This window comes from Nelumbo nucifera, chromosome 2, assembly GCF_055504915.1.
Source record: "Nelumbo nucifera cultivar China Antique chromosome 2, China Antique-T2T, whole genome shotgun sequence".
Classification (NCBI taxonomy): Eukaryota; Viridiplantae; Streptophyta; class Magnoliopsida; order Proteales; family Nelumbonaceae; genus Nelumbo; species Nelumbo nucifera.
Window position 1 is genome coordinate 39,435,878 of NC_142650.1, and position 12,910 is coordinate 39,448,787.

At 36.1% G+C, this 12,910-nt stretch overlaps 1 protein-coding gene across 4 annotated transcripts in view; it reads left to right on the top strand.

Annotated features, from left to right (window-relative positions):
- The first annotated feature begins 2,279 nt into the window (after positions 1-2,279).
- ABO5 (ABA Overly-Sensitive 5) overlaps positions 2,280-12,910 on the top strand; it is a 29,651-nt gene continuing 19,020 nt past the window's right edge. For 2 of the 4 annotated variants that reach the window (XR_016082569.1, XM_088898299.1), the window contains exons 1-2: positions 2,280-3,128; positions 4,488-5,689. Coding sequence is in view for 3 of the 4 variants with exons in the window: in XM_088898299.1 (XP_088754425.1) it covers positions 2,364-3,128; positions 4,488-5,689 (1,967 nt within the window). In the remaining variant the exon portion in view is untranslated. Of the gene's footprint in view, positions 3,129-4,487; positions 6,096-12,910 lie in introns of those variants that run through there. The other 2 variants (XM_088898300.1, XM_010261573.3) reach the window with 2 other exon arrangements.

Below are 12,910 nucleotides of genomic sequence, written 5' to 3' on the forward strand. Positions count from 1 at the left end.
TATAATTCATACATTTATATAAAATAATTAATTATATTTATTATAATTAATTATAATTAATAATATTGTATTAATTAATGTAATTATACTATTGTTATTATTATCAATAATTATAATTAATTATTACTAATACTAATGATAGTAATTATTACTTTGGAATGTTAATTAATTAATGATAATTAATAAGCATTTTAGTAATGTTAATAATTTTATATTAATATTAATTCATATTAAATATTTTATAAATATATAATTAGTGTTATTTTTATCACCATTTATTAATATTATTTATAAACTGCCATTTTTAAGACATTCATGCATTCTATGAGTTCATATAAATTGACCCTTATATGTTAAGCCCGTAAAATTATATGGGTCATTAAATTCAACTTGAACCATTTATTATTTTAATTTAACCATTCTTATTATTATTAATTTATTTTAGTATTTAATTTAAAATTTTTCTATATAGTAATAATAATAACTAAATTTGTAATTATTTAAATATTTACTTAAAATTGTTTTTTTCCAACCGAGTATAATTATTATATAATAGATTTGTTAATTCATATTTTGCATTTAAGAATAAACATTAATGATTTGGCTTAACAATTTGAATGACTGTTAATAAATATTAATTCCTATTTAAGGTTTAATTACTGTATTCGGTAATTATTATGGAGCATGCTTTGAATAAACATTAATGATAAATGATGATTGCTGTTTCATTTTTTATTATTTACTTAATTAAGTACTTGACGAATGTTATTATTATTATTTATTTCTATAAATAATTGATTGTTATTATTATTTACTTAATCCAGTAATCTTCAGCAAGTAATTATTTGATTTAATTTGAATTATTTCATTTTTTTAATTATTTATAATAGACATTTAGGGTAGGCTCTTTATTTGATTTAAGAGACTTACCATGTTTTATCTAGACAATGACCCCATATTAAGTAAGGGGCAACTACAATATCATTTAATTTGAAATTTACTATTTAACAATAAAAAATCAATGTCCTGTTGAGCAATCCACCCCCAAAAAAAGTATCAATAACTTTGAAATCATTAATCTATTTATAAAATAGTAAAATTAGATAGATGTTTACAATAATATCACCAATACTACTTAATATTTAGGGACATATGAATGGATAAAAAGCATTTAAATGGTATACATTCAAAGAGGCAAAGAAGGAAGAAAATCATTCAAAGTCTAAGAAAAACAATCCATGCCAAACAACATTTGTAGATGCGTCTATCATTTGAAGTAAGAGATGGCAAATATATGACTACAATCAAATCATTATCATGTATGGCTACAATCAGCTAATAATATAACTAGAACTCCAAAGCCTATCCAACAGAAGAAACATGAAAGAAAAGGAGAATAATGAGACCATCCTTAGTATGGAAGTCACCTCCAAGTTATGTGGCAATACTTCTTTTGGTCAATCATGATTATGTATTTTAAGTCTAAGCTCCCCACCATAAATGTAGATTGGCTATAATTAATCTTTAGGAAAAAGGTAGGGAAACTTGTACATAACCTAATGGTATGTTTGAATTATGGGAATTGGGAGATAGAAATATGAAATGTAGGTTGGAATTATAATTTTGGGCATGTTGATGTGTCAAATTCAAGTCGATTAGAATACTCATAGATTTTTAGCTCATTCATTTAATGGTAATTTGAGTATTTTTTTTTATTTCATGTCTTTATTGAGTAATATAGATTAATAATTATGAAATCAATAATAATAATAAGTATATTATTATTGCTATTATTTACTAATATTATATTCATATTATGTGTGTATTGATTTTGAAATAAGTAATATTAAATTATTATTATTATTTTATTATGAAGTAATTAATTTGTTATAATTACGAATTTTAGTTAATTTCTGAAATAGTAATTGCTTTTATAATTCTTTTAGTTTAACAATAATGAATAATTGAAAGTTTATAATTTAACTTTCACTAAATGAAATATTTATTAGAGAATAATATATATATATATATATATATATATATATATATATATATATATATGAACAGAGTGTGACGAAAAATTAAAGATAAGAGAGGATTTTAACAATTATTATAAAACTTAAGAATTGCCTAAGGCAATATCTAAAGAATAAGATTGTGTTTGATTCAAAGGAAAAAGTAAAGAAAAGAAGGAAAGGTAAAAGAAATCTTTACAAATCTTGTATAAGTTTTCTCTCTTTTCCTTTGTTTTGTTACCTTCAAACAGGTACAGTATTTCGATTTCGTGAACGGTAGGGTTAGTTTAGATTTAAACTAATGAAATTATTTCTAACTGCCAAAGTTAGTAAGGACCGTGAAGCGGAATGAGATACTACCACCACCGCCATAACCATTTGCAACTACAATTGGTCTACAGCATTTCCAAGCGCCGTTTCGCCACCAAATACAGCGGCCGAGTTGTCGGCGAAGCCCAAAATGGCCGAGCGTTTGCCATTGAGGTGGAGACCCCAAACATCCTCAGAGACGTTAGGGGCTATGCCCTCCCCCGTCGAGACCTCATCTGCAGAATCTCCAAAATCCTCCAATCTCCTTCCTCCGACCCTTTTCTTGAACTCTCCGATTACCTGCAGACCTTGGGCCTAAGTCTAACCCCTTCGGAAGCCAGCGAAGTCCTCAAAGCTCTCCGGACCCCTCGAAAAGCCCTCGATTTCTTCCGCTTTTGTGCTTCTTCTGTTCCTGGTTTCCGCCATGATTGTTTTACCTTCAATAGAATTCTCACCATATTGTCTAAATCTTCGGCACCTGATGCACTGGATATGGTTCGTAGAATTGTCGATGAGATGGAACGGTCCGGTGTTAGAGGTAGCATCTCCACTGTTAATATCTTGATTGGGATCTTTGGGAGCGGCACTGAGGGGGTTGGGGAATTGGAAAGGTGCTTGGGCTTGGTCAAGAAATGGGATTTGAGGTTCAATTGTTATACGTACAAGTGTCTTCTTCAGGCTTACTTGAGGTCTAATCAATGTGCAAGAGCGTTTGAGGTTTATGTGGAAATGAGGAGGCGTGGATATATCCTGGACATTTTTGCCTATAATATGCTTCTGGACTTTCTTGCCAAAGATGAAAAGGTTTGATTGTTATTGTTTATTAGCTTCATTTACTATTATTAATTTCCATTTAGCTTTGACGATATAGGAAGCTTTCTTATGTGCAAGCGTGTTGTATTTATAGAATATAATTATAATTGAATGGTGGTGCTCTGGAACTATTTGCGAAAGGCTGTAGCTTATTTTACGTGCTACAATTTTTTCACATACTTGAATAGTTGAGGAAGCGTTGAAATTTGGAAGTGCTGTATTCCAAGCAGCGAGCACTTATCTGAACTTTTTTTATGTAATAAAGTCTATATTAATAGTTCAAAATTATGTGCAAATGTATGTATGAATTATGAAACATGGGTTATTGCTGAAAGTTGGAAACTATACTTAAAACTAAGTCCTTTGGGCTATTGATATGGAAGCATAAAAAATGGATGCATTTTGGCAGGTATCTTGTTGAGACATATTTGATAATGCAGAAACCAATACTCTGCTTTACTGATCACTCTTAATTGATAGCATGCTGACCACTGGCTATATGTTTAATTTATGTGATTTACTACCTTAGATTTGATAAACTTATGGGCAAATGCCTTAGAAACAAAAGGTTTTAAAATGAGTAGGACTAAAACAGAGTATATGACATGTAAATTTAGTAATAATAGGAGCGTAAACCAGGATACACTTAGGATTGGAGACCAAGAGATAACTCAATATGACTGTTTCTAGTACCTTGGTTCAATAATTCATAACAAGGGAGAGATTGAAGAGGATGTCACCTGGAGAATTAGAGCAGGTTGTGCAAAATGGAAGGGTTCATCTGGACTTTTCTGTGGTAGGAGAATACCACTTATATTAAAAGAAAATTTCTATAAAACAGTTGTAAGGCAAGCTATGTTGTATGGAGCAGAGTGTTGGGCAGTCAAGAAACAACGTGTTTAGAACATGAGTGTGGCAGAAACACGAATACTAAGATGGATGTGTGGAAAAACTAGAAAGGGTAGGATCAGGAATGAAGCCATTGGTAAAAACCTAGGAGTAGTTCTAATAAGTGTTAAAATGAGAGAGAGTAGACTAAAATGGTTTGTTCATGTGAATAGAAGACCACCAACAGCTCCAGTTAGAAGAAGTGATTTGTTACAAGTAGAAAGGGCTAGAAGAGCTAGGGGTAGACCAAAAAGGATATGGGTACAAGTAAGAAATGATTTAAACACTAATATTTTAATAGAGGATTTGACTTTAAATAAAAGGGATTGGTAAAACAGGATTCATGTAGCTGATCCCATATAGTTGGGATAAAGCATGGATGATGATGATGATGACTACCTTAGATTTGATCTCTGTCAGTGATGTCAGTTTGATATTAGCTGACTTGTAATGTTTTGACAGGTTGAGCAGGCTTCCAAGGTTTTTGCAGATATGAAGCGGAAGAATTGTGAACCTGATGAATATACATACACAATTATGATAAGAATGACGGGAAAGAGTGGGAAACCAGATGAGTCCCTTTCTCTTTTCCAGGAGATGATTAAAAAGGGATGCACCCCTAACTTGATTGCCTTTAATACTATCATCCAGTCACTAGCTAGGAACCTGATGGTGGAGAAAACAATCTTTATATTCAATAAAATGGTTGAGAGCAATTGTCGGCCCAATGAGTTTACATATAGTGTTATTTTGAATGTTCTGGCTGCGGAAGGGAAGCTTGGTAGACTAGATGAGATTGTTCAAGTATCAAAGAAATACATGAACAAGTCAATTTATGCATATCTTGTAAGGACACTAAACAAATTAGGCCATGCCAATGAGGCCCACAGGCTGTTTTGCAACATGTGGAACTTTGAGGACAGTGGGGATAGGGATGCTTATATGTCGATGTTAGACAGCTTATGCAATGCAGGCAAAACTGTAGAGGCCTTGGACTTGCTTGATAGGATTCATGAAAAAGGAATAATTATTGATACTGTCATGTATAACATTGTATTCTCAGCTCTCGGAAAGTTGAAACAAATATCCCATATTCATGATCTTTATGAAAAGATGAAGAAAGATGGCCCTTCGCCAGACATATTCACCTACAATATCATGATTTCCAGCTTTGGTAGAGCTGGAAGAGTTGATGAAGCAGTTAGACTTTTTGAGGAAATGGAGAATAGCACTTGTAAACCTGATGTTATCACTTACAATTCTTTGATTAATTATCTTGGGAAGAATGGTGACCTTGATGAAGCTCACATGCGATTCAAGGAAATGCAAGAGAAGGGGTTGAATCCTGATGTTATAACATATAGCACACTCATTGAGTGCTTTGGAAAGACGAGTAAGGTTGAAATGGCTTTGAGGCTGTTTGATGAGATGCTTGCTGAAGGTTGTTGTCCTAACATAGTGACATATAATATCTTACTTGACTGTCTTGAGAAGAGTGGAAAGACAGCTGAAGCATTGGAGTTGTATGCAAAAATAAAGCAACAAGGTCTAACTCCAGATTCTATCACATATGCTGTCCTTGAGCGCTTGCAAAGTGGTGGACATAAGACTGTCAGAATACGCAGGCAGAATCCTATTACTGGTTGGGTGGTGAGTCCTTTAAGGTGATTCGTTCAACAACTCTTATTGTATCCAATAATTCCAGCCTACACAGATTGTACTTGGATTTGTTGTGAGTTGCGCTACCATACTACTACGAAGATTTGGGATGCTTGTCATTTCCTACAGGGAGTGAGAACATGCTTTTAATAGTTCTCTTCACTCTGATTCTGACATATTTGTTCATGACTGCCCCACTAGTTTCTATGCTAATTTGTTTCTGAGTAATTGGTTAGTTCAATACAACAGTATGATATAGTTAAGGACATGCTTGCAATGTTTCAATTGAATACCATGCTCAGAGTGAGTTCCTCTGAAGGTTTCAATGGCTTACTTCTTATAATACATGTAAGTGTTTTAGTTGTTTTGCCCAAGTTAAGATTGTGAAGAATGCCTTTTCATGGTTATTGCATGCAGTGGTTCTAGCAATTAGGAAATGGGATTCTGTTTTGATTGATTGGTTTTTCTACTTTGTAGGCTTTTTCCTTCGGTTTAAATATGTTATTTAGCTTCTCTATTTTGTTGTTGAAGCAGGGGTATGAGAACTCGGAATGCCTAACCATGGATTTTCTTGTTATGCAATTTAGAGGATTTTCATTTTCAATAAGTGGTAGAACATTTATTCCATGTTAGTGTAAATTTTGACTTTTTTTTTTTATTTTTTTTAAGTTTGTTTCGTTCCATGAGTACGGGTTGTGCATTATGTGCTAGCCACATGCATAGTTAGACAACTTATATGGATGACTACAGAAGAAAGAAACACAGCACTAAATGTTGATGTTTAATCAAAAGAGATAAGAGAAAAAATAGTGGGAAGAAAGTTCAGATCAAGAGGAAGAAGAGAGAATGAGAAAAAAAAGGTTAAAGAGAAGAAGAACTCGATCAGTTCTCTAGTTCCCTCTCTAATCTTTTATTAGATTCACTAAAGGCCTATTAACATAAATAAAAAGGGACAAAAAAAGAGTAGCTCTTAGCATTTGGCCCACTATCTCTACACTCCCCTTCAAGCTGAGTATAGATGTCAATCATTATCAACTTGCTTAGACACTGCTGTAGTTTAATCTATGGAACACCCTTGGTAAGCAAATTTGCTAATTGTTCTAAAGAAGCAATAAATAGTAGACAAACTTCACTTGATGCAACCCTCTCTCTCTTATAAAATGCCTATCTACCTCAATTGCTTTGTTCGATCATGCTGAATGGGGTTGTGAGTAATATTGGTGGTAGCTCGATTATGAGAATATAACATCATTGGCTTCTCATAATCAATGCCGAACTCCTCCAAGAGATATTTAAGTCATAATAGCTCTAACATATCATGAGACATAGCTCTATATTCTATCTTAACTGAGGATCTGTAGATTCTGGGAGAGAACCACAAAGACCACAAGATAGATCCAATATTTGAATGCCACGCCTCTCATGATTAGATCTGGAAAGGCATTTGTCAAGGGCCATTGTCCACACCAAAAAGTTGGATCTAGATGGACTTGTAGGATTCCAGATCTGAGTAGCAGGGAAGTCTGTGGGACTCGAGCTGCATAGTTTGGAAACTAGAGATTTGACAGAAAAACAACCATCAGGGTTCCATTTCCAGCACCAATTATCTTCCAAGCCAAGGTCTAACTTCTGCTTTTGAAGGAGATCCATCAGCTCCAAGACCTCTTCCAACTCCCAGTCAAATAAATTCCTCCTAAAGAGGGGGGTCCAAATAAAAGAGTCTCCTGAAGAACAATAACTCTCCGCTACTGAGGAATCTTGATTAGAAGCACACTGAAATAGGAGAGGAAAGGAATCAGCCAATGGGCCATCCAAACACCAAGGGTCCTTCCAAAATTTAGTTCTATCCCCTTTCCCAATCTTGACTGAAATTCCTTCCAAGAAAGTAGAAAAAATCTTCATGATACCTTTCCAAAGGGAGTTACCCCAACTTGGAGGAGGATCCCTAGATCTCCAGTTGCCCCACTCCACCCCATATTTTCCAGCTATGAGAGATCTCCACCAAGCATTCCTTCTAGAAGAAAACCTCCAAATCCATTTACTTAGAAGGGCTGAATTAAAACTCTTTAATTTCCTTATTCCTAAGCCACCTTCTAACTTAGGACGACACACTTGGTTCCACTTGACTAAGTGGATTTTGTTTTCCTCTTCCCAACCCCTCCAAAGAAAGTTTCTCTGAAGCTGCTCCAATCTTTTTGCTACTTTGTTTTGGATAGGGAAAAGAGACAGGAAATAAGTGGGCAGATTGGAGAGGGTACTTTTTATCAGTGTAACCTTGCCCCCAAAAGAGAGGTATCTTGCCTTCCAGGAAGCTAAATTTCTCTCCATTCTTTCAATGATTGGGTCCAACATGGAGGAAGAAGACCAATTTGCCCCCAAGGGCAGTCCCAAATATTTCACAGGGAGGAAATCAATTTGACAAGCCAACACCTCAGCACAATCTTCTAAATTGGCAACTTGCCCCACTGGAATGATTTGACTTTTATTCAAATTAACTTTGAGCCCAGGAGCTACTTCAAACCAGGTTAAGATCCCAAGGACTAAGTCCAACTGAGTAGGGGAGGCATCCACAGAGCATAATGTATCATCTGCAAACTGAAGGATATTGACCTTTTCCCCCTTAGGGGATATTGCAAAACCTTCCCAACAACCAGAGTCAGCTGCCTTCTTGCAAAAGGGGACAAGTATTTCCATAACAAAAATAAATAGCAATGGGGAGAGGGGATCCCCCTGTCTCAAGCCCCTTGAGCTGTCAAAAAACCCCGCTGACTGACCATTAATCAAAACTGAGAATTTAGGGGAGGTTATACATACTTTTATCCAATTCCTGCATTTCAGTCCAAAATTCATATGCTGCAGTACAACATCAATACGTCTCCAATTGACATGGTCATAGGCCTTTTCAATATCTAATTTACAAATCAAATCAGGGACTCCTTCTCTTCTTCTTGAATGAATCAGTTCATTGGTAATACGTACAGAGTCAAGCATCTGCCTCCCCGGGACAAAAGCACTTTGATTGTTTGAAATTACACTTCCTAACACCCCTTTTCATTCTCTCGGCTAGAACTTTAGCTAAAATCTTATAAAAGCTGGGACTGATCTCAGTTTGTATGTGAAGTTTGTGATTCAATAAATATTACATTACCTTTTCCAAAAAAAAAAATCTTATAAAAGCTGTGCAAAAGACTGATTGGTCTGAAATCTTTGACATTTACAGCCCCTTCTATTTTTGGAATGAGAGTGATAAAGGTAGTGTTTAAGCTTCTTTGCAGAGAAGCATTTGCATGGAACGCCTGGAAGACATTCATCAGGTCTTGTTTCACTATATCCCAGCATTTTACATAAAAAGGTTGGTCAAACCATCTGACCCTGGGGATTTATCATCCGCCAACTTGGAAATGTCAGCCTTGATTTCCTCCTCCATGAAGTGTCTCTCAAGGAAAGATTTCTGATCTTCACTCAAACGCTTAAATGGAAGGTTTTTGGGAAAAGGTCTAAGGGTCCAAAGTTCTTTGTAAAGATTTTTATAGAAAGTAGTTGCCACCACCTTCATTTCTGCGTCTGATTCCCCCGTACTTCCTTCCCACTCCAACTTGCAGATAGAGGAAGATCTTGCTCTGGCATTTGCCATTTTATGAAAACAGTGAGTGTTTTTGTCCCCCTCCTTCAATCACACCACCTTATCTCTTTGCCTCCACTTGATTTCTTCCCTAACAGTCAGTTTATCAAAATTAATTTTTGCCTAGGTTCTCTTCAACCTCAATTCTTCTGATATGGGGCCTACCTCTTCTACTGAATCAATTTCCTCAATGATGCTGAATAATGCTCTCTTCTCTGTTTCTGAACTCTAGTTATTCTCCAACTTCCAGATTTTTAATCTCTCCTTAACTGCACCTAGCCTTTTTTGCCAAAATAAAGGAACTAGTGCCCTCCACTTGAAGGTCTGTCCAAATAGACTTCAACAAGGGAATAAGCTTATCATCTTCAAACCAGGCATTCTCAAACTTGAACGGAGATCTGATTTTTCCTCTGTAACCACAAACAAGCTGAATTGGAACATGATCTGAGACTGGCCTGGGGAGAGAAATCTTCCTAAAATCAGAAAACAATTCCTCCCAATTTGAAGAGACCAAGAACCCATCCAATCTTACCAGGGTGGGATTGTCTTGATTATTTGTCCAAGTAAATCTACTACCATGAAGAGGGAAGTCTATCAGCTCAAATCTGTCAATAAAATCAGCAAACTGAAGTATCGCTCTTGATCTCCTACCTCTGGTGTTCTTTTCTTCAACCAATAATGTAACATTAAAATCACCTCCAATGACCTAGGGATAAGTTGGTGTGCCCCTTGCCTCTACCAGTTCCATCCAAAAGTCATCCCGAAGATTCCCATCTGTAGGACCATACACATTTGTGACTTGGCAGATATTTCCATCAAAGAGTTTCAGCACTAAGGAAATTGAGAAATTCCCAATGTGGTAAGAAATTAAGCTGCAGAAAGAAGGGTTCCAGAGACTCAACAAACCCCTTGCACTACCCACTGCCGACTTTGATTTCCATCTAACCTGACCCTCCCCCCAAATACTCCTAACAGTAGCAGCATCCAACCACTCCAGTTTGGTTTCTTGAATCAGGACAATCTTCAAATTAGACCTCTTCAGAGACTCACACACCACTAACCTTCTTCTACCTGAGTCCAATCCTCTTACATTCTAAGATAAAATTTTTAAATCCATGAAAAACACTGCAAAAACAGATCAGAAACAACCCTCTAAACTTAGAGTTTCTTTGCTCCCCTCGACGTCCCCTCACTGCTATCTGCCTTATCATTTAGGCCCCAAGTGAGCCTCATCATCTCTTTGCTCCTCTTCGAATTCGTGCTTCCTTTCTTTGCCACGAGTTTCCGTCTTTCCATAAGGATTCTTGTTCAACCCCCTCCAAAAAATTAATTGTTTCTTCCTTCATCCCCTCCATTGAAACTCCTAAAAACTTTCCCAACCCCAAGAACTTCAAAGAGACCCAAGAAGAGCTCCTCTTTCCCCTATAAGAAAATCTGGTGTAGTCACATTCCTTCAAGAGCTTGTTTCTTTATTTGGGAGTGTGCCTACAGAGAATAAACACCTGTGATCTCCGTCAGAAGAAGAGCTTGAGAAGACTTTATATTTCTCCTCATGTTTGTTTATTATGTTTGCAAGATGGAGAATTAGTTGATCACCTACCCATCCATTGTAAGTTTACTTAAAAGATTGGATTCACTTCTTAAGCCTGACTGGTTACCATTGGGTTAACCTAGAGCACATTCTGGACTTCATACATCAGTGGCAAGGAACTGGCCTAAGTAAAAGAGGCAAAGTATAGTGGCAAATGGTGTTACATGGAGTAATGTGGGGAGTTTGGGAGGAAAGAAACAAGCGCTTATTTGAAAACAAGCTCAAATCCCTTGAAGAGTTAATCTCAGATATTGCCTATCTCTGTAATCTCTGGGCTGCTAAGTCGGTGTTGTTCCAAGGTCTCTCAGTCAATGACTTTAACAGAAATATTCATACAATTTTTTTTTCTTCCACATTTCCCTCAGACTATCTTGAGACAGCCAGTACTTTTTGTGAAGGAGGATTGATTTTATACTTCGATGGAAGTGTTGTAGGCAATCCGGGCTTAGCTAGAATTGGGGGTACCTTGAGGGATGAAAGAGGTAGTATCTGCTGGGTCTTTAGCGGTCCAATCGGATTACTAACTCAACTAAGGCTGAAGTGTTGGCTGCTCTCACTGGAATTAGAATAGTAAAAAGCTTGGGTATTCAGAACCTATCTATTGTAGGAGATTCAGCAAACACCATAAAATGGATAAGGGACAAGGAAGGAGGTCCTTGGAGGTTGAGTCATTATTTGTCAGAGGCAAGGGATTCCTTTGAATGTTTAAATGCAAACCTGTTTTGGATCCTGAGGGAGCTAAATCCCATTGCAGATGGCTTAGCTAAATTGGGTGCTTGCTTGGAAAATCTGTATAGTGACAGGCTTCCTCCTTTATAAGATTTTTGGGGTGTTTCCCCTGTTTTGTACATTTTCTCATGTACCCCTTCTTCTTTTAATGAAATTTGGTTAAACTTGCCTAAAAAAAGTGACCATGTTTAGCAAAAAGAATACCTTTCCCTGTTGTACCTTTCAAGTAGAACAAAACCCTTTTTGCTATAGCTATATGCATGTCTCTAGGAGCATGCATGAATTGGCTAATCACATTGACAACATAGGAGATATTAGGCTGAGTCATGTAAAGATACAACAGATTCCCAAGTAGTCTTTTGAACACTGCCTTGTCAGACAACAAATCACCATTAGTGGTTAGGAGCTTATGATTGTCATCAATGGGGTAGATACATGTTTATCTCTTAGATTTCCTGTTTTAGTGAGTTGATCAAGCACACACTTGTATTGGGAGATAAATATACCCTATTTGGAATGAGCCACTTTTTTTTTTTTTTTAAATATTCCTTATTTGGAACGGGCCACTTCCATTCCCAAAAAGTATCTTAGCTCACCCAAGTCCTTAATTTCAAATTCTATATTAAGGAACCTTTTAAGATATCTACTTCCTGCACATCACTATTAGTAACCACAATGTCATCCACATAAATGATGAGGAATGTCACCAAGGTATCTCTCCTCTTAACAAAGCGGGTGTGATTAGATCGAGTTTGGGGCTCTGGGCATAACCGAAACTAGCAAGAGCTGCCCTTAACCTCTCAAGCCATGCTTGGGGTGATTGTTTAAGGCCATAAAGAGACTTCTTCAATTTACAATCATTGCCTTGCATCTTTTTCCCATACATTCTAGGTGGAAGAGACATACACTTTTTCATGTAAATCCCTACAAGAAAGCATTTTTCACATTAAACTGATAGAGTGGCCAAGCAAAACTTGTTGCAAATGATATGAGGACATGAACTGATGTCATCTTAGCAACAAGTGCAAGAGTCTCCAAGTAGTCTACACCATACATTTGTGTATATCCCTAAGCCACTAAATGGGTTTTAAACCACTCAATAGAACCATTTGCATGGTATTTAATAGTGTAGAACAACTTACACACTAGAGGCTCCTTTCCCTCAGACAGGGCAATAATATTCTAGGTATCATTTTTATGCAAGGCTCTTCAAAAAAAAAAAAAGAAAATGCAATGCTTCTATTTCAGTCCTCATAGCATCTCTCCATTCTGGTTTCGAAAATG